Source organism: Procambarus clarkii, chromosome 11 (genome assembly GCF_040958095.1).
Source record: "Procambarus clarkii isolate CNS0578487 chromosome 11, FALCON_Pclarkii_2.0, whole genome shotgun sequence".
In the NCBI taxonomy this organism is placed as follows: domain Eukaryota; kingdom Metazoa; phylum Arthropoda; class Malacostraca; order Decapoda; family Cambaridae; genus Procambarus; species Procambarus clarkii.
In genome coordinates, this window is record NC_091160.1 from 34,387,407 (window position 1) to 34,409,861 (window position 22,455).

At 47.3% G+C, this 22,455-nt stretch overlaps 1 protein-coding gene across 1 annotated transcript; it reads right to left on the minus strand.

Annotated features, from left to right (window-relative positions):
- Nucleotides 1-98: 98 nt before the first annotated feature.
- On the minus strand, nucleotides 99-21,955 carry LOC123758276 (neuronal acetylcholine receptor subunit alpha-10; the record flags this gene model as incomplete). The annotated part of the gene is given in 10 exon segments (XM_045742452.2): nucleotides 99-698; nucleotides 3,375-3,536; nucleotides 14,266-14,381; nucleotides 15,368-15,581; nucleotides 18,276-18,493; nucleotides 19,623-19,757; nucleotides 20,107-20,323; nucleotides 20,518-20,701; nucleotides 21,267-21,421; nucleotides 21,816-21,955. Coding segments are annotated over 9 exon segments (1,478 nt in total), but the record flags the coding sequence as incomplete, so codon positions are not given.
- Between the last annotated feature and the right edge of the window lie 500 nt (nucleotides 21,956-22,455).

Here is a 22,455-nt window from a genome sequence, read left to right on the forward strand (position 1 = left end):
TAGAGTTCTGGTATCCGGCCCCAAGTAAGTAGTGGCTTTGAAGGAGTGAGCTCGGTAATGCAAGTAAAACAAAATGGGGGTTGTATTGAATACTACACTTCATAAAATGTCGATATATTTACATATGATAACTTTTTCCATCACCTCATAAATAATCCTAACAAAAGTATTAGTACACCTAATATGTACAAAAGTGTCTCATGGAACACTAAGCGCTCTTCAATGATGGCGATGCAGTCTTGTAAGCTATCGTGTTTCCTCATCCGTGGTACTGTCCTCAGCAGGTACCGGGAAACAACAAAGAGTCTACCCTGGCCACGGGCCAGCCAACCCACAGTCTCACTACGTGCTTCCTCGTGAAGGCCCACAACCACAGTCCAGCCTCATGCTGGCAGATACCTTCAGCCTCGCGCTGCTGGGCCACTTCACGTGCAAATACTAGGGTAGCGAACCCTAGGCAGGAGCTTCTTGCACTCGCTGGTTACTCTCCTCTTCAGCACCATAGTCAGTCGTCTCTTCTGTTAGCCAGCCCCGGGTACGGCGAATCCCGTCACTGCCACTCCACAGGCAGACAGTAGAACACTTCACAGTTCTCTTCCGGCGGCAGCTCTCTGCTTCCTTAAAGCAGACTGGTGTAGAGACCTTGGCTGCCCTGGGTAGACTGGCTCTCCTGGTACCACAGCAGCCCTCCGTCGACTCTGTGAATACAGACACGTCATCAGTACACTGGGACACTAGGAAACAACACTTACGTACTCTGACATAGACATACATCTCTTCCTTCAATAGATGGCGCTGATTGTCTAAGCACCACCTCACTAGAGGTCAGCACCAGCTACTTCTTGAGCTACTAGGACAAGAATCTAGCATTTCTGGCTGGTATAGTCCTACCTTGAGGTTACCTTGAGGTGCTTCTGGGGCTTAGCGTCCCCGCGGCCCGGTCGTCGACCAGGCCTCCTGGTTGCCGGACTGATCAACCAGGCTGTTGGACGCGGCTGCTCGCAGCCTGACGTATGCTTTTCCTGTCACTACTTTTTGTAGTGTCTACTATAGACTCAAAAAAAAAACAGCTATAAGCTCATCCAACATCCCCACCTCACAGGACGGCAAGTCATACATGGAATCAGGACATAACAAAATATGTAAGGCTATTAGTCCCCACTGGCAAAATCTAATTACAGCACAAGAATATCTTCCAATATTCCTGAGTGTACGAAGCAATTACAGAGCTCAAAGTACCTAATACCATTTGGTATGAAGTCACTGATAACAGGACAATCACAGATATAGTGTTGGAGAGTATGTCCTCTCAAGTAGGACTGAAAACAGATGTTTTTTTCCACCAAGAGGGTTATAAACCCATGGAACCGCCTACCCGCTGAAGCCGTAAATGCCAAAATCCAGCTAAAAAAATATCATTAAGACAATTGGCGGGCCCTTTAACAAGCCGCCGGCTTTCTGTCCTCGTCGAGGCCACTAGATAGTTAGTGGCCCTTGGGTAAATTCAGTAAATATATACAATAAGTGTCAGCGCATCTCCGAGCAACAAGGACAGCTACACAGTATCTCTTAGAATTACGTAGGTAAACAACAAATGTAACATATTTGTTTACTACAATGTCGGTGCTGGCTGTAGAGGTTGATAAAACATTGTTTTACTTCGAAATATACTAATTTTATAAGAAAATTCGACGTAAATAGAGGGCAGATGAGCTCCGATAAGCCAGCGTCGTGATTGGCTAAATCTTCAAGATGAAGAATGTTGCCTGCTCTCTGATTGGTCAAACGAAACACAATAGTGACCTCTATCGGCACGCAGGTGAACCAGACCAAAAACCCAAATATCTTCGTAAGAATACCCTTCTGAATCGCACCTAAGCATCTTCTTAGGGCATACTTAGGAACCTTCGTAGCAAACCTACTTACGTAGAAATACATAGAGCTTCGTGAATCTAGGTCCAGATGAGCCACAGAAACATTAGAAAATTTTTTTTCAGTGTCAGAGTAGTTAACGGATGGAATGCACTAGGCAGTGATGTGGTGGAGGCTGACTCCATACACAGTTTCAAGTGTAGATATGATAGAGCCCAGTAGGCTCAGGAACCTGTACACCAGTTGATTGACAGTTGAGAGGCGGGACCAAAGAGCCAGAGCTCAACCCCCGCAAGCACAACTAGGTGAGTACACACACACACACACACACACACACACACACACACACACACACACACATCCTTGATACCTCTCCTCGTTTTTCAGGATTGTAAACTGATACATTGGCAAGATTCTCGTACACCAGCCTGATATATTGCTTCGCTTAAAATACACAATTTATGAGAATCTAGCCGCACCCAGCCACACACAGCCTCGTAGGGCCTCGGGGGGGGCCTCGTAGCCTGGTGGATAGCGCGCTGGACTTGTAATTCTGTGGCGCGGGTTCGATTACCGCACCAGGCAGAAACAAATGGGCAAAGTTTCTTTCACCCTGAATGTCCCTGTTACCTATCAATAAATAGGTACCTGGGAGTTAGTCAGCTGTCACGGGCTGCTTTCTGGTGTGTGTGTGTGTGTGTGTGTGAAAAAAAGGTAAACAGTTGATTGACAGTTGAGAGGCGGGCCGAAAGAGCAAAGCTCAACCCCCGCAAGCACAACAGGCGAATACACAACTAGGTGAATACAGCCACACCCAGCCACACCCAGCCACACACAGCCACACCCAGCCACACACAGCCACACACAGCCACACACAGCCACACACAGCCACACACAGCCACACACAGCCACACCCAGCCACACCCAGCCACACACAGCCACACCCAGCCACACACAGCCACACACAGCCACACACAGCCACACACAGCCACACCCAGCCACACCCAGCCACACACAGCCACACACAGCCACACCCAGCCACACCCAGCCACACACAGCCACACACAGCCACACCCAGCCACACACAGCCAGTTGTTGTTGTTTAAGATTCGCTACTAGAAACAAAAAGTTCCAAGTAGCACGAGCTATGGTGAGCGGTGAGGGAGTGGACTTACCTGGCACAGGAGCGAGGCAGTAACTCTGTACCAGGCTGAGTGTGGCACCCATTCATTGATTGATGAAGATTAAGCCACCCAAGAGGTGGCACGGGCATGAATAACCCGTAAGTGGTGGCCCTTTTGAGCCATTACCAGTATCAAGAGCTGATACTGGAGATCTGTGGAGGTGCAACTGCACCCTGCGTGACGGGAGATGTCTCTCCCGTGCGTAATCACTCAGCCACACTCCGCTTATATATATATATATATATATATATATATATATATATATATATATATATATCAGAAACCATCGGGGGTGAAGATAAGTGCGTGAACACTAACCTGAGTGAAGGGATAGGAGGAGGGACGCAGGACTGGAGGCTCGGGGATGAAGGAGGCCGCTGGTCAAGGCCCGTGGGGGGAGGAGAAGAGGATGGTGGTGGTGGCGACGGCCGTCGACAGCAGGAAACACACCAGCAGGAACCTGTCGATCACCAGCGCCACCTGTAAACATACGTGGGTGTGTCAGCCTCAGTCTCCAGTGTTCCCTCAAGCCAACTTGCATCACAACACTCGACTTAACCCCTCCCTCCTGAAGGACTCGAACCTGGTCAGTCGGTCGCTTGCCCCTTGGCGTGTGACTCGTGCTATATAGCCAGTCTCCGGTTATACTGGTTGATAATATAGTGGTTTTGTACAGTCTGTGGCTGAGTGGTTATAGTTTTGGACACGCCAAGGGGCATATATGATGGCTCTGACTGACCGGGGTCGAATCCTTCAGGCGTCAAGAGTTTTCTGATGCACACACACACACACACATTGACCTACATTTATTTTTAACCTAGGTCAGACCAGTCCTAGAATATGCATCCTCGAGATCTGACTAGAGACATGATCTATAGCTTTCTCGATAACACTTTACAACATAATCAATAACTCATCTGACAGTTGTATGTTCATTACTGGAGGAGCTGGTCCAGTGTGGGCCATACTAGCGGTGTGTACTATACCAGCTGTGTTGAGTTAACATTATTGTTTTGAATTCTCACTAACATTTGTGAGTGTTTAATGTTAATGGTCTTAGTGACGAGGACTGACGACTGTCCCAACATTCTCACTCTAAATATTACAACCAAGCTCCTCTAACTCTATAATAATGAGTAATAATTCATTGTGGTTAGGGGACAGCCAGCCTGCGTATATATATATATATATATATATATATATATATATATATATATATATATATATATATATTGTGACGGTAACGCGTTGGTGTTCGGCTGTTTAAGGCTAGGGGTATGGCCTCGTCACATAGTTATAAAAAAAAAAAGAAAAAACTGGAACTTCGTCTGTGGTAAGGTAAGGAGAAGACACACAAAACACAAGTAAACTTTAACAATGAAATTTTAATTACGTTAAATAAATCAAAACATGAAAATAATGCACAAACAAATTCTTATAATAAAATCAATGAATCAAAATAATAAGAATACTTAAATGACACAATGAAAAGTTACGTTAAGTCAAAATAACAAGAAGTGCAACAAAAGTTTAGTGGGAGGTGCTGGAATATTGGCTTAAAGCCACCACCTCTCTCAGTACACTCTAGAGTCTAGCTGGGAGGAGTGCTGGCTACGAAAGCACGGAACATTCTGAAGACTGATGTTGGGGCGACCCCAGACATCAGGTAGTATTGGGGGGGCGAGGCAGGTGCAGCCAGACCGGCGACCAATCAGCGGAGCCGTAGCGATCAACGGGTAGTTTGGTGGTTGGAGTTCGAACAGGTGGCTGGTTGCATACGTTTTGCTCACCCTGGCAAGCCTTGCTGGTGTTGTTGGACATTTCTTCCATAGTCTTTTTAAATTGTGAAGACGTAATTATGGAGGGAAGAGCAGGCTCAATCTCTTGAAGGAGATTATCGTCACAACTCTCCCCCGAAGCCTGCGGTTCTGGAAGAAGTACGTCGTTATGTGGTGGAGTAATGGATGGAGTTGCTTCTACTTCATAAACTCTGGAGAGATCATGGGCTAAGATGTTGTCAGACTCTTGGTATAGCGTGTCTCCAGGTTGAATTTCTGCAGTTAGCAAGCCCATAGTAGAAGACGTTGAGATGAGAAGTGGGCGTGCTGCAGGAGGTGTAGGGTGGTGTGGTCCGTATTGATGGTGGACCGAGCACTTTTCAGGTGTGGAGTGAAGTGCTGAAGCTTCAGGATGAGGAAGAGTAGCTCCTTGCCAATTGTTCCGTAGATCCTTGTAGCAGTAGTCGCTGACAGGTGTATTCTTCTCGCCTCGTTGCTGCATCACGACACCACCCACGTCGGTACCATTGGCGTCGACATGGAGGATGAAGGGCTTATCTGACGAGGTGAGAGTGGAATTAGAAGAGGGCATAGGAGCACGATTATTATCCTGAAAGCATTTGGGAAGATCATTAAGGATTTTGGAATTAGAAAGCGCCGACTCCTTGTCAGTGCTTTCGGGAGAAGAAGCCGGGATGGTCTCACTGTGGATGTAGGGTTCTGTGAAGGTAGAACAATTAATCAAGACAGTGGGAGGAGTACCATTATATTGCTTCAGGAGGTTGACGTGGCACAGCTGGGTCTTCCGCCGCCTATCTGGAGTCTCTATCACATAATTATTATTATTCCTGCACTCTTTGACGCAGTAGGGTCCTGAAAATCTGTTTTGTAAAGGTGAACCTGGGATAGGGAAATAAGCAAGGACGAAGTCTCCCGGCTTGAATTTTCTTACTTTGCTGGTCTGGTCGTAATGAGTCTTCATTCTCACCTGGGCTTTCAATAGATTATCATGGGCAAAGCGGTGGACTCTCTCTAGAATGTGTTGAAGGTTTTGAAGAAACTGGGGCACATTCTGATGCTCACTGAAGGTGGCATCTCTGAGAGAGTCTTTGAAAGCCTTAAGGGGAGTACGGCACTTACGGCCGTAGAGCATCTCATAAGGAGATACTCCTAGGGACTCATTGGGGAGACTTCTGAAAATACACATTATTAGGTCAATCTGCTTATCCCAATCCTTCGAGGTTTCACTACAAAACTTTTTCAAGAGTGCTTTGATGGTCTGATGACTACGTTCAAGAGAACCCTGTGAAGCAGGATGATAGGGGCTGGACAATACCTGTTTGATGTTGAACTCCTCCAGTGTCCTTTTGAAGAGATCACTGGTGAAGTTGGTGCCACAGTCACTTTGAATCTCCCTGGGAAATCCGTATTGAGTGAAGATCTTCAATAGATGTTTGATAACCGTAGCAGCCGTGATGTTCTTCACTGGAACTGCTATGGGAAATCTGGTGGTAGGACACAGGATGGTTAGGATGTAGGCGTTACCTGAACTGGTCCGAGGTAAAGGACCGACACAGTCTATTATGAGTCTGTGGAAAGGTTCCGCAGGCACCTGTATGGGAATCAGTGGTGCTCTGGGAATGGAGACGTTCGGTTTGCCTGCCATCTGACATGTATGACACTGTTTTACGTACTGTTTGACGTTGTTTACCATACCTGGCCAGTAGTAGTCTTGACGAATCCCATGGTAAGTCTTGTTGAAGCCGTAGTGGGAGAATGCTCCATGGGCCAGGTGTAGAATAGTGGGCCGCAGGCTGGTGGGAATCACAAGTTGTTCGGTGTTGGCCCAATCGTCCTCCTCCTTCAGTTTACTGGGTCTATATCTGCGGTAGAGCAAGTCGTTCTCTAGGAAGAACCCAGGAATACTGTCGGGTTGAGTCTCAGCCTGGAAAAACAATGGTGTTAAAGTAAGATCTTCCCTCTGCAACTTACGGAACTCCAACTTGGTCAGATGCGGGGGTAGTTTCTGAGGGTCTTGAGGGACAGCGGTAGCAGTAGAGTCAGCTGGCTGTGGACGTGCGGCTTGTGCACGGGTGGTCACGAGAACCGGAGGTGAAACATCATCACTCTCTTGAACCTCTGCTGGAACATACTCAAGAATAGGGTTACTTGGCACAGAGTTACACACCTGGGGTTTGTCCATGACGATCAGGTTGGTCGGTTGCAGGTCTTCTGCCAAGTCGTTGCCTAGGAGAAGTTGCACTCCAGGCATGGGAAAAGGCTTTTCCCTGACGGCGACTTGGACTTCCCCGTTCACGTAGGGACAATCCAGGTGGACTCTGGCGAGAGGGTATGGAGTAGTAGCAGTGAGGTCAGTGATGAAGACTGTTTCCCCGGTGTAGACTATGTTGGGCACAGCCGACTTCAAGATGATTGATTGTAGAGCCGCTGTGTCCCTCAAGATCTTCAATTTGAAACGTCCCTCCGGATTTGAACCGTTGGCAGAGACAGTTCCAGTATACAGGTGGTTACTGAAAAGAGAAAGATCATTAACATCAACACCAACATTCATCACAGGCTTACCGGACTTAGGAGGAGTTGGTTTGGGTCGTTGTTGGTCAGTGGTTCCCTTGTATTGAGACTTACCACACTTGTCTATGGTATGTCCATAGAGTCTACAATACTTGCAGTACAGTTGTGAACCAGCTTGATCGGGGCTCACCTTCTCGTAACTGTACCACGACTTCTTACTGGAGGATGGTTCAGGTGTCAGCCGGTGGATGAGGCTGTAAGTGTCAGCCGACTTAGCACACTTCAGGTAGTCGGTTTCTTCTTTATCTGCTAAGTAGAGGCGGACAGGAGGCGGCACACGTCTCAAGAATTCTTCAACAAGCATCAGGTTGACGAGTTCTGTAAAAGTAGAGACATGTGCTGCTTCCAGCCATTTCATGAAATACCTCCGTTTCGTGTTAGCAAACTCGAGGAAGGTAGTGGTACTTGCCTTCAGGTGGTCACGGAATTTCCTTCTATAACTTTCAGTAGAGAGGAGGTAGGCGTCCAACACTGCTTGTTTCAGAGTGTAGTAGTCATTCTCAGACGCCAAAGTACTGAGTGTGACTGCAGCTCTACCTGTAAGATGGACTCTGAGAAGTGTGGCCCATTGGTCGACAGGCCAACTGAGTTGATTAGCAAGGGTTTCAAAGGTGGTAAAAAACACATCAACTTCTGCTTCTACAAAGGATGGCATTAACTTACTTGCATGTGATATATTAAAACTGACGGGAAGATTGGCAGTAGCTTGCTGGCGTTGAGTGAAGTGTGAAGTTTCCAAGGCGATTTCACGTTGACGACACTCTAGAGCCAGAGTTGCTTGTTGCTTGTCATGTTCGCGTTGTATTTCCAACTCGCGTTGTTTGGTTTCAAGCTGTACTCGTTCACGTTCACGGAGTAATGCGACCTCGCGTTCGTGTTCTTCTCTCCTCAAAGCAGCTTCGCGTTCTTGTTCTTCCCTTCGTATGGTAGCTGCTTCCCTTTGCTGCTCACGTTCAATCTTAGCCAGCTCTAGTTTAAGTTTCATCGTAGCCAAGTCAGTTTTCTCTGCAATATAGTAAGTTTCATGAGTTTCAGAGTCTATCTTACCTTGCTCTAAATAGTAATCCAGCAACAGGTTGTGTAGGTCATTTTTGTTGGCTTGATAGGGAACTTCTAGTTGATACTCATGTGCAAGAGTTTGTAGTTCAGTCCTCTTGGCACGACTTAAAGTCCCTATTTCACCTGCTGGATTTGCACGGAAAGTTTGGAGACGAAACATGGTGAAATTAGCAAATAAAGGTACACGAATGTTCAATAATGAAATGTCAGAAACAGGACAACGTGGCAACTGGTACCTATCCTGTGTGATCTTTAACAATTAACGTTAAGTGAAAGATATTAAATGATTAAATTAAATCAAGGGCGCAGGAAATCTTGTACCCGGTACTCATGTAAGAGAATAAGGGCAAGAAAATCCTACTAACAAATGAAACAAAGTTTCGAAAACAAATGAAACAGTTAAATGCTTCAAAAGTAAAATTGGTAGTCCAAGAATGTAGGCATACCTTGCCAAGTCTCTAAAGGACATAAAGCAAGTTTTTCCTACTGAATTTAATATGATACTTACAGAATTAGCGAACTTTTGTGCTCTGAAAAAATAAGCTAATTCCCTACCGTTGTATGTATCATCATCTCTGACTGACGTGTAGGGGTGCGAGGTGTCAACTGGTGACGAGAACTGCTGCTGAGGTCCCAATTCAGCAACTAAAGTTCGAGCTAGAGGAACTATGGCCCTCTTTGTCCTCCTACAGTCAGATTGCAGAAGATTGGGTACTCTTGACCCGGGGCAGACCACAGTACCAGGGTACCAATATGATGATCTGTCAGAATGAGAAATATTCAAGGGACATAGATGGTAAATACGAGTAATAACATGGAGGGAGAGATGACCAATTAAGAGTATGACTGCGGCCTACAGTCACCACGTAATCCAAAGTTGTCTCACCTTCACTATATGTTACTCTCGTAATGCACAATACACCGCACCTTATAAAAAATGAAATTGAATGAAAAATAGTAAAGCTACGTTAACAGAGTTAAATACGCTTACCATAAATTACCACTTGGCACCAGTACCTGAGTGAAGCTCCTAGGACAGGCCCCCATATAACTTGTGACGGTAACGCGTTGGTGTTCGGCTGTTTAAGGCTAGGGGTATGGCCTCGTCACATAGTTATAAAAAAAAAAGAAAAAACTGGAACTTCGTCTGTGGTAAGGTAAGGAGAAGACACACAAAACACAAGTAAACTTTAACAATGAAATTTTAATTACGTTAAATAAATCAAAACATGAAAATAATGCACAAACAAATTCTTATAATAAAATCAATGAATCAAAATAATAAGAATACTTAAATGACACAATGAAAAGTTACGTTAAGTCAAAATAACAAGAAGTGCAACAAAAGTTTAGTGGGAGGTGCTGGAATATTGGCTTAAAGCCACCACCTCTCTCAGTACACTCTAGAGTCTAGCTGGGAGGAGTGCTGGCTACGAAAGCACGGAACATTCTGAAGACTGATGTTGGGGCGACCCCAGACATCAGGTAGTATTGGGGGGGCGAGGCAGGTGCAGCCAGACCGGCGACCAATCAGCGGAGCCGTAGCGATCAACGGGTAGTTTGGTGGTTGGAGTTCGAACAGGTGGCTGGTTGCATACGTTTTGCTCACCCTGGCAAGCCTTGCTGGTGTTGTTGGACATTTCTTCCATAGTCTTTTTAAATTGTGAAGACGTAATTATGGAGGGAAGAGCAGGCTCAATCTCTTGAAGGAGATTATCGTCACAATATATATATATATATATATATATATATATATATATATATATATATATATATATATATATATATATATATATATATATATACATGTTAGGCTTACATGGAGTCCCCCCCCCCCACAACAAGCTGGGTGTACCTATTTACTGCTAGGTGAACAAGTTGGGCATTATAGGTGATAGGAAACGCAACTCATCATTTCTGTCTCGGCCGGGATACGAACTCGGAATTCCCGATTATGAGTCGAGTTTATAAGCCTGAGTTTATCCCGCGGCCGCTTGACCTTATGGCAACACTGATAATCGTTGCCATATTGCAGTTTGTACTTTATTTTGATGTTATGTACTTTTAGAATTAAGGAAAATAGATGGCATGTAGCACAGTGGTCTTCGTCCTACAATTACAACAATTTTATTTAGGTAAGGTACATACATACAATAAATTTTTACAAGGATTGGTTGACTTATAGGTAGAGCTAGTACATACAATGCCTAAAGCCACTATTACGCAAAGCGTTTCGGGCATCACAACCTAGGCTCACAACCGAGGGACAGGACAGAAACGTTTATGCACCTTTCCTTTCACCTGATGCCTCTTCACTAAGCAATAGACACCAGGATGTTAGGGGAATTCTTGTAGGTTTACTACCTGGGATGGCTAACTTGCAGGCTTCCTGTCCCGGATAGTAGTAGCCTAAAAAGCAGCAAATGGTCCAGGTTCGTTTCCCCCAATTTTTCGACTTGTTCGATATGAGGGTTGCGTTTTGACAAGGTTTCTTACGCGGGAGTCGAACCCGGGACCATTGATTTGGGATCCGAGTGCTGTGCTCACCGCGTCGTCGGTAATTAAAGAAAAACAACAGTAAAGGAGAGGAAAAGCGAGTTAACGACCGGAAAGAGAAGGAAATGACTCGTAACTGAAGAAAAGAATGAATTTCTCCTCCGCCGCCGACTGGATCAAAAGATCACTTTCTTCAAAGGGATTAAATTGCAGAAATTATGCTTCACATTTTCACATTAAAGGTAAATACTGATTTATATGAGTTAGTGAACTGATTAAAATGTGTAAAAAGTGAAAATTGTATAGATTAAAAAAGGTAAAAAAGCATAAAAGGTTTTAAAAAGGTATAAAAAGCATAAAAAAGTTATAAAAAAGCATAAAAAAGGTATAAAAAGCATAAAAAAGTTATAAAAAAGCATAAAAAAGTTATAAAAAAGCATAAAAAAGTTATAAAAAAGCATAAAAAGTTATAAAAAAGCATAAAAAAGTTATAAAAAAGCATAAAAAAGTTATAAAAAAGCATAAAAAGTTATAAAAAAGCATAAAAAAGTTATAAAAAAGCATAAAAAAGTTATAAAAAAGCATAAAAAAAGTTATAAAAAAGCATAAAAAGTTATAAAAAAGCATAAAAAAGTTATAAAAAAGCATAAAAAAGGTATAAAAAATTAAAAAAAAAAAACGAAAAAAGACTGCGGCAGAAGTGAGTGAATGAAAGTGCATTCATCGCCAGCGTTGACGTCAATGAAAGCGTATTCATCACCAGCTATAACGTCAACAATTCCCCTCGTTATAGCGAGTCTGAATTACGCCCAACTAAAATACACCACTTTAGCTGAGGATCAAGCGGCCTTCAAACCACCGCTCAGCTTTTGCGGACGTGGAAAAAAAAAGGTCAAGTTCCCATTCATTTGCGCGGCACAAATTTCACTAACAATTTATAGGGATCATTCTGAGCGCCGGGCTGATAGCATCTGTAATTTCTCTCCTTAACTTATCGCTCCATGAATTGAGCTGCAAAAATATTATTTTAGATAACAGCATTTTTGGGAGAGGCGGTAGGTAATGTGGGTATCCGTGGGAGGGGATAGGGGGTGTCTGTGGGGGGGTGGATAGGGAGCTTCCGTAGGGTATCTGTGGGGAACTATCCTTCGTGGGAAAAGAGGAATAGTAGAACTGGAGAGAGATATATAAATAGGAGAGGCCTGCTTTTTTGGCAGTCCCAGAAATGAAATTACTCAGCACCGCTCCTGTGCCGGGTAAGTCCACTACGGGCTCACCATAGCCCGTGCTACTTGCCCCGCTCCTGTGCCGGGTAAGTCCACTACGGGCTCACCATAGCCCGTGCTACTTGCCCCGCTCCTGTGTCGGGTAAGTCCACTACGGGCTCACCATAGCCCGTGCTACTTGCCCCGCTCCTGTGTCGGGTAAGTCCACTACGGGCTCACCATAGCCCGTGCTACTTGGAACTTGTTCCGAGTAACTGAATCTATAACAACAACAACATGCTTTTTTGCGAGGCTTGTTGTATCAATTTTGTTTTTTAATAGCAAAAATATCTCAGCGCGAGAGAGGGATGTGACTAGCCACAAGCGACAGAACCTACCGATAATTATCAGGCCTATAAACCGTCAATATTGCGTTCCTTAAATCGCCACAATTTGGTGACATTTTCGCGGTCGTTTAAATATTGACATGTTATGATTATTGTTGTAGGTATTACTTTGTTGTTCTTGTTTTGCAACTGGTCATCGGGTACGAATGGTGGGGAAAGACTGTTTTTCCCATTGTTCGGGGAGAATAAGCCTGTTGTAGGCTTATCGAGTAAACAGGAGCCGTTCGTGTATACTTGACGAGCGGTACCGCGTGTTGACGTTCGTGTAAGCGGCAGCCGCCTATGTAAACAAAGAGCCGTTCGTGCAAGCAGGAGCCGACTTTGTATGCATGACGATAGAGAAGAGAGATGTTCCGACGCCGAATGAACGAAGACTATATATTCTATATATATTCTAGATATATAGAAAGGAGACTATATTCTCCTAAATATGGCCAGAGGTCCATTGCACAATGGCCATGGGGCGGCGTTGCCAGATCAGGTGTTGAGGGAAGTGCAGGTTCTCGAGTATTGGCAACACTGTCATCAGCTGTGTACAGTTTTGTTCATGGTGTACAGGAAATTATATGTACAAGCGTTCGCATCAGAGCGTTGTGTCCTGCGTCAACCTGTCCCCCAGGCTGGGCTCGTTAAAGCGGCGACCGAACCCCAAAGATGAATTCGTCAATTCCCTCGTATTCAGCACTGGCATTTACTCAAAAGTTAATGTTACTATACACTAGAATACACAGAGAACTCACAATAACGTGATATATCAAAGGAACACATTCACTAGGACCTTGATGAGGGGTTCGAACCTGTGTGCTGGATGTTCACAGACGCGCTCAAGTCAACTATACCACGACATGGTCAAAATATTGCAACCTGAAGTGCTTCTAGTTCCCCACGAGGATAGAGCGCGTCTGGGAACATCCCGGAGTTGCGAGGGATGAAATATGAAGAGCGACTGAAGGAACTGAACCTGACGACGTCAGAAAAAAAGGAGGGAGCGGGGAGATATGATAGCAGCATACAAAATACTTAGGGGGGGGGATTGACAGAGTGGAAATAGACGAAAAGTTTATGTAGAATACCAACAGGACAAGAGGACATGGGTGGAAGCTGGAAACTCAGATGAGTCACAGAGATGTTAGGAAGTTTTCTTTCAGCGTGAGAGTAGTGGGAAAATGGAATGCACTTCAGGAGCACAGTGTGGAAGCAAACACTATTCATAGCTTTAAAACTAGGTATGATAGAGAAGAAGAAGAACAGGAGTCATTGCTTTAAACAACCGAAAATTAGAAAGGCAAGATCCAAGAGCCAATGCTCGATCCTGCAGGCACAAATAGATGAGTGTACACACACACACACACACACACACACACACACACACACACACACACACACACACACACACACACACACACACACACACACACACACACACACACAAAACAGAGTGGTAGACGGTTGGAACAAGTTAGGGGAGAAGGTGGTGGAGGCCAAGACCGTCAGTAGTTTCAAAGCGTTATATGACAAAGAGTGCTGGGAAGACGGGACACCACGAGCGTAGCTCTCATCCTGTAACTACACTTAGGTAATTACACACACACACACACACACACACACACACACACACACACACACACACACACACACACACACACACACACACACACACACACGGGCTTACCTGCTGCCACTCTAGTCTGGTGGCCTCCCTCCTGTCCTGCTCGCCAAGTCTGAGTTCATTCTTCTCAATTGTTTCATGTACTTTATTGAGGACGAGAAGGAACTGGCGCTCGAAGTCTGCAACAGCACGAGGGAGGGGGTTAGCTGGGGGTGTGGGGGGAGGCTGAGGGGGTGTGGGGGTGGGGGGAGGAGGCTGGGGGGTGTGGGGGAGGAGGCTGGGGGTGTGGGGGTGTGGGGGGGAGGCTGAGGGGATGTGGGGGTGGGGGGGAGGAGGCTGGGGGGTGTGGGGAGGAGGCGTGGGGGTGGGGGGGGAGGAGGCTGGGGGGGTGTGGGGAGGAGGCTGGGGGTGTGGGGGGAGGCTGGAGGGGTGTGGGGTGTGGGGAGAAGGGGGTCGAGGGGTACATGGGTCTCTTGGGGGATGGGATGGGGGGATAGTATACAGGTCTCTCTTACCTTAACCTAAAACCATATTCCCTCACCAATATTATCCTCGTACGTGTATTAATACTGTATACACCACGTGATCCAGCGACGGGGATCATACAGGCCAGGAGGGAAGTGTATGCAGGTGTATTCACAAGACCATGTAAGGTGTCATACAACCCCCAAGCACAGGATATACACAAGCAGTTTCATTTATCATATAGCCATGGCTGGGGATATACAGGTGGTATACATAAGCATCATCCAACCCGTTCTCGCAAATTCGTAAAGTCAATATTGACTTATTAACTACGTGCATAGGTGATATACTAAACATAATAGTTTCCCTTGAAAAGCTTCATAGAAAACACCGACCTTACCTAACCTACTTAGTATGTTAAGATAAGCATCTTATTGCTTCGTAATTACAATTATTACCTAACCTATACCCATCATCAGAGGGGGTCATACAACCCTAGCTGTAAATATACAGGTGTATACATAAGCATCATCAGAGGCCATACACGCCAAGCTCACCCATTCTCTGACCAAAATACTGTATACCGGAAAACAATTCTAGAAACCCGCTTGAAGTATAACAAAGTATACCTGAATCATTCAGGTATACTTTGCTGCGTATGACACAACCCAGGCTTGTACAGACAGGTAGGAAGACTCACCTGAGGCGTGGGCGGGCGTGGGCGTGGGCGTGGGTGTGGGCGTGGGCGTGGGCGTGCTGGTGTCCGTATTGGTCGCCGGACCTCTCCTGTGGCTGGTCCTGGTGGGCGGTCTGATGTGCTCCGTCGGGTCTAAGCTGGTCATGTGGACCTTGTGGTCTCCGCAGAAGGCCAGACGGACTTCGTGGTCCCCCCGCTGGTCTTGTGGTCTCAGGTCCTGTAGGAACACCTCAAAGGTACACAGGTACCTCATAGGTACACAGGTACACAGGTACCTCACAGGTACACAGGTACCTCACAGGTACATCAACCAAGTCTGTCTCTCCTAGACAGTCTACACACACACACACACACACACACACACACACACACACACACACACACACACACACACACACACACACACACACACACACAGTTGAGAGGCGGGCCGAAAGAGCAAAGCTCAACCCCAGCAAAAAACACAACTAGGTGAACACAACTAGGTGAACACAAACACATCCATAGAGCCCAGTAGGCTCAGGAACCTGTACACCAGTTGATTGACAGTTGAGAGGCGGGACCAAAGAGCCAGAGCTCAACCCCCTCAAGCACAAATAGGTGAATACACTAAAGTGCAATTGCTTGCAAGTCTCTAACTCGCTTAACTCCTGACAAGATAATGTCAGATACAGCGATATAATTTCATTACTTTGTAACTTCATCGCAGATTTCAGGCCTAACAAACTAATTCACTACACATATTGTTTGGAGCATTGGGAGTACAGTTCCTGAACCCATTATGTAACTGTAACTTTCTGGTAATTAAACTAAACTAACTAAAACTTTGAACAACGTGTTGATGTATATATCAAACTCTGTAAGTAGCTCATCAATGCTGTAACATGCTTACCTACACCAATATTGATGGGGGCTGAGGTCCTGAGCCCATTATGTGCTTCTGTAATCTTGTACCCCTTTAGTTGTGTTGTGTTGGACGAGAGATTGTGGACTCCATCCTCTCCTCCATCCCTATCTTCATCCCTCCTTCTATCCCTGGCTTCATACATCTGTCCTTACTACCCTCCATCCCCTCTCCATCTGACTAATGAGATTGAGGTCCTAAGTTGTGTCGCAGATTGCTGAGCCTTCACTAATCCTGAGGGAGGCCTTGCCAACCATCTTGGCCCTCAACCACTGTTCTGCCCCCTCTTGTTGATGCTGAGGTGTGGTGGTAGTAGTGTTAGTGGTGGTAGTAGTGGTATAGGCTCGCCTGAAGGAGTTAGATAGTGTCTGGGAGGGTCTTTATCTACTGAATGTCTTATCTCCAGAGTCATATACAATCTAAACTGACAAAGATCTAACCAGAGACAGTGTTATCGTGCTTTACGACACTTGCATTCATTTATTATTCTCTGCCTTAGCTTAACGTGTCAATAAAACGTGGTTACACGTGACAATATGAGCGTAGTGTCAGTCACGTGGTTGACGTGTAGTGTCGTATGACCTCCAGGTATTCAGTAGTGGTATTCATACACGTATCACTACAGGTATGTATGACCTCCAGGTATTCAGTAGTGGTATTCATACACGTATCACTACAGGTATGTATGACCTCCAGGTATTCAGTAGTGGTATTCATACACGTATCACTACAGGTATGTATGACCTCCAGGTATTCAGTAGTGGTATTCATACACGTATCACTACAGGTATGTATGACCTCCAGGTATTCAGTAATATGTATCTGCCGTCACACCTAACACTGTCTGCTGGAATGTCATCAGCAATAATACCTCTGTTCCGTTTTTTTTTATTATTATTTTTTTATTTTTGCTCCGAGGGCAAAAATTATACACTATTAAAGTGTATAAATTATACACTATTAAATTACTGTCCTGGTTATTAACGTAATTTTTATGTGTATTAGTAATTGTCCTAGCGATAGCAAATGTTAATTACTAGTTATGGATTGGTGGTGCACTTGCCAACCACAATAGTTTGTTGTTTCCCAACGCAGTAAATGAGGCAATTTCTCCCAGGTATAAGGAGGAGCCGACCTGTACAGGAGGACAAGGCGAGGTCATCTTGGCTAGGGTAGTGAGGCTGTGAGGTTAAATCCCGTTGCTGTGGAGCCTTTGGGGGAATAAATTGGGCTGTTGCGGTGTACCACGACCCCCATCACAGCCGGGCTGATCACCTATGCCAGGTTTCGAAGCCAATTCTGAGTAGCAATAACATTTAATGAGTGAATGACATTTCACTTGAGTGAAATGGTAAGAGGAGACGGAACCTGGAGAGAAAAGTTAGTGGAGGCAGCAGACACAGCTTCCTGGAGGACATCGCTACCCAATGATAGTAGGGGGATAGGTCCCCTGAGACAGAGGGGGAGGAATGACATCCATACTGGGTGTGGGGGTGGAAAAGACTGATTTTTTTTAATTATCAAGGGAAAGCGCCAAGCCATTAAGACTTTATAATACTAGAAAGGGGTCAGGATAAGGATTTGGGATGAGACAGGGGAGGAAGGAATGGTGCCCAACCACTTGGACTGTCGGGGATTGAACACCGACCCGCATGAAGCTCTACCGTCGCTCTACCGTCCAGTCCAAGTGGCTGGGTGAGGCAGAGGTGGCTTATACTGAACAAATCCACAAGGGCCGTGACGAGGATTCGAACCTGCGTCCGGGAGCATCCCAGACACTGCCTTAATCGACTGAGCTACGACAGGGGGATCCAGTAAGTTCAGTAGAACTTCGGTTTCAACCCTTTTAATCCTGTCGTAGCACAGTCGATTAAGGCAGTGTCTGGGATGCTCCCGGACGCAGGTTCGAATCCTCGTCACGGCCCTTGTGGATTTGTTCATTTGATGCATCACGTTAGTGTGATCTCTGTGTGTGGTGGCTTATACCGTCAAGGAGTGGCAGCTTACGTTAAGGTGAAGATGATTGTCTTGAGGCGTGACGGGGCGTGTTGTGGCCGGGTTGTGGAAGTGGAAGAAGAGGAGCTTGGAGAGGGGCCCCACCAGGAGCCTCTGGAGGGCCCGGGGGACGGCGGCGCCCCTCGCCCCGCGGTGGTGGACGTTGAGCGTCACCACGGACAGGCCGCACGCCAGGCTCACCAGGCAGATGCTCACGCCGTAGTACATACCTGAGGCACGGACACCACGCTCTACACTCATATACGTTGTTGTCATAGATTCAGCTACTCGGAACAAGTTCCAAGTAGCACGGGCTATGGTGAGCCCGTAGTGGACTTACCTAGCACAGGAGCGGGGCAAGTAGCACGGGCTATGGTGAGCCCGTAGTGGACTTACCTAGCACAGGAGCGGGGCAAGTAGCACGGGCTATGGTGAGCCCGTAGTGGACTTACCTAGCACAGGAGCGGGGCAAGTAGCACGGGCTATGGTGAGCCCGTAAGTTACCTAGCACAGGAGCGGGGCAAGTAGCACGGGCTATGGTGAGCCCGTAGTGGACTTATCTGGCACAGGAGCGGGGCAAGTAGCACGGGCTATGGTGAGCCCGTAGTGGACTTACCTAGCACAGGAGCGGGGCAAGTAGCACGGGTTATGGTGAGCCCGTAGTGGACTTATCTGGCACAGGAGCGGGGCAAGTAGCACGGGCTATGGTGACCCCGTAAGTTACCTGGCACAGGAGCGGGGCAAGAAGCACGGGTTATGGTGAGCCCGTGTGTATGTGAGTGTGCATATACGTTATACTCCTCCAGTTATACACGCCCACCGCTCAGCACAGCACCTCTGACTGTTGAAGTTATATAATGGCCTCGGTGAAAACGAGTGGATATGCTAATATGTACAAGTAGACTAGAGTATAATGTACACACACCTGGAAAATGGGAAGATATGATGTGTAAGAAAACGGGGTTTTCTCTACTCTCATTCTCTGGTCAACTGTGACAGTAGAACAGGTTGGATGTTTAATATAGCGTGGGAGAAGACTCCCATGAGGACTTGTGTGTAGCGGGAGATGCAGTTGTGTGCCTCCAGAGATAGAGCGCTGCCAGGAGTGTGTGGGAGAGTGTGTGGGAGAGTGTGAGGGAGAGTGTGGGGGAGAGTGTGTGGGAGAGTGTGAGGGAGAGTGTGGGGGAGAGTGTGGGGGAGAGTGTGTGGGAGAGTGTGGGGGAGAGTGTGGGGGAGAGTGTGTGGGAGAGTGTGGGGGAGAGTGTGGAGGAGAGTGTGTGGGAGAGTGTGGGGGAGAGTGTGGGGGAGAGTGTGGGGGAGTGTGGGGGAGAGTGTGGAGGGGCGCCAAGATGCACTTACTTATGAGCGGCGTCTTCTCAGTGGGCGGCAAGGACTCCCGGATGGTCATCAGAAACACCGTCATAGAGAGAAGCGCCGAGATGCCCAACGTCACCTTCTCTCCGCTCTCACACGGCACGTAGAACACCAGCAGCGCTGTCCGGGGCACCCACGGCCACGTATGAGAATTGATTGATGAAGATTAAGCCACCCAAAAGGTGGCACGGGCATGAATAGCCCGTAAGTGGTGGCCCTTTTGAGCCATGACCAGTATCAAGAGCTGATACTGGAGATCTGTGGAGGTGCGACTGCACCCTGCGTGACGGGAGATGTCTCCCGTGTATGAGAATTGATTGACTGATAAAGATTAAGCCACCCAAGAGGTGGCACGGGCATGAATAGCCCGTAAGTATGAGAATTCCCGCGTATCCCAGTATATATGAGAATTCTAACCTATCCCAGTATGAGACCACTAACCTATCCCAGTGAGTATGCGAGGACTCACCTATCCCATTAATGAGGAGACACGGGAGTATGAGGTTGAAGATGTAGAACATGGGTCGCCGGCGGAGCCTGAGGGTGAAAGTGACGTCCGGGTAGGGCTCGGGGCAGCAGGAGTAGTAGGCCATGTTCCTCGCCACAGAGAACTCCAGCAGGTCGAACTCCCCGTTGGAGTGATAGTTGGTGATGTCGCCCTTGTCCGTCTGGTTCACCAGGTCCAGCTACGGGACGAGGGCCTTGCTTACGCCTTGTTTACATCTTGAGGTTAGAAAGACAGGGGTCCAAGAGCTAAGAGTCAGGTCAGAGCTAATCTCTGACCGGAGACTTGGGCCGCTGACGAGAGCTCATAAGAGTCAGGTCAGGGCTAAGGGTCAAGAGCTAATCCTGTCGGGTAGAAATAGGTAAATGGACTGACCTGGAAGCCGTCGTAGGTCCAGGAAGCCCACTTGAGCCGGCAGGACTGGATGTCGAAGGGGAAGTACTCGACGTTCATGTCGCAGGAGGAGCGGTAGATGCCGTGGGACATCCACGTCACCTTCCCCTCGGAGTTCACTATCACGTTAGTGCTCACGGTCGCCAGGGAGTACTGGGCGTCCGCACTGGGGGGAGGAGGGAGAGTACACGCTGTACTGGGGCAGAGGGACACACACACACACACACACAGGCGAGAGGCTGTGTCGGTTGATAGGCGGGATCAAAGAGCCAGAGCTCAACCCCCCCACCCCGCAAGCACAACTAGGTGAGTACACACACATACACACATCACACCACCGACGATTAGAAAGGTGGGACCCAAGAGGTAAGGCTCGGTCCGAGAGTCACAATTCGGCTAGAAGTCACAAACTGACCCCACTTAAGAGGAGAGAGAGAGAGAGACAGAGAGAGAGAGAGAGAGAGAGAGAGAGAGAGAGAGAGAGAGAGAGAGAGAGAGAGAGAGAGAGAGAGAGAGAGAGAGACAGAGAGACAGAGAGAGAGAGAGAGAGACAGACAGAGACAGAGAGAGAGAGAGAGAGAGAGAGAGAGACAGAGAGAGAGAGAGACAGACAGAGAGAGAGAGAGAGAGAGAGAGAGAGAGAGAGAGAGACAGAGAGAGAGACAGAGACAGAGAGATTAACCACAAGAAGCGACATGATAATCAAAGGCTTGTCAACAGGAGAACCTCACTTGTTATAGAGGATCACGTCAGGCTTCCAGACTAACTGGAAGGGGACCCGGATGACCGAGATGCCGCCGAAGTCCGAATCGTTCCAGGTGAGATGAGCGTCCGTCCAGACTTGCATCAGCCAGCAGTTAGTCGTCAGAATCTGGTTCCTCTCGTCCTGTAGGCAGGCCATTACGTGGTTAGGGGGGAGGGGAGGGTTGTTAGTGGCACACGCAGTCACACTCACACACACACACGCACACACACACACCTTAATGACTGCAACTCAGCGAGCGTTCAGACGTGCGTAATTTACGACAATTAGCTCAAGATTGTGCTAATTACAGCATACGTAAATAATTTATAATACGAGAGAGAGAGAGAGAGAGAGAGAGAGAGAGAGAGAGAGAGAGAGAGAGAGAGAGAGAGAGAGAGAGAGAGAGAGAGAGAGAGAGAGAGAGAGAGAGAGAGAGAGAGACAGAGACACAGACAGAGAGACAGACACAGAGACAGAGACAGACAGAGAGACACAGAGACAGACAGACAAACAGAGACAGAGGAGACATACTCACCACATCAATAATACTATGCAGCGCCACATCGAAGACGACAGTGAGAGCGTGGGAGGAGTTACTGGCCGGCCTGACGGACGGGTCGTAGTTCGCCAACAGGTACCGGGTCAGCCGATACTCCTGCTCGTCCGCTCCCACCGCTATACCGGCAAGTACCGGGATAAACAACACTGTTTACACTCCACCCAGTACACACGGGGGTCAGTCAAACCAGGCAATTCAATGTTTATACTGGTAAATACCGGAGGATTGGGTAGTGGTTGAATGGGTGACTAGGAGTGTTGTAGGGGTACCGGGATACCAGTAGTGTAGGAGGACTACCGGGAGAGGGGTACCGGGATACCAGTAGTGTAGTAGGACTACCGGGAGAGGGGTACCGGGATACCAGTAGTGTAGTAGGACTACCAGGAGAGGGGTACCGGGATACCAGTAGTGTAGGAGGACTACCGGGAGAGGGGTACCGGGATACCAGTAGTGTAGGAGGACTACCGGGAGAGGGGTACCGGGATACCAGTAGTGTAGGAGGACTACCGGGAGAGGGGTACCGGGATACCAGTAGTGTAGTAGGACTACCGGGAGAGGGGTACCGGGATACCAGTAGTGTAGTAGGACTACCGGGAGAGGGGTACCGGGATACCAG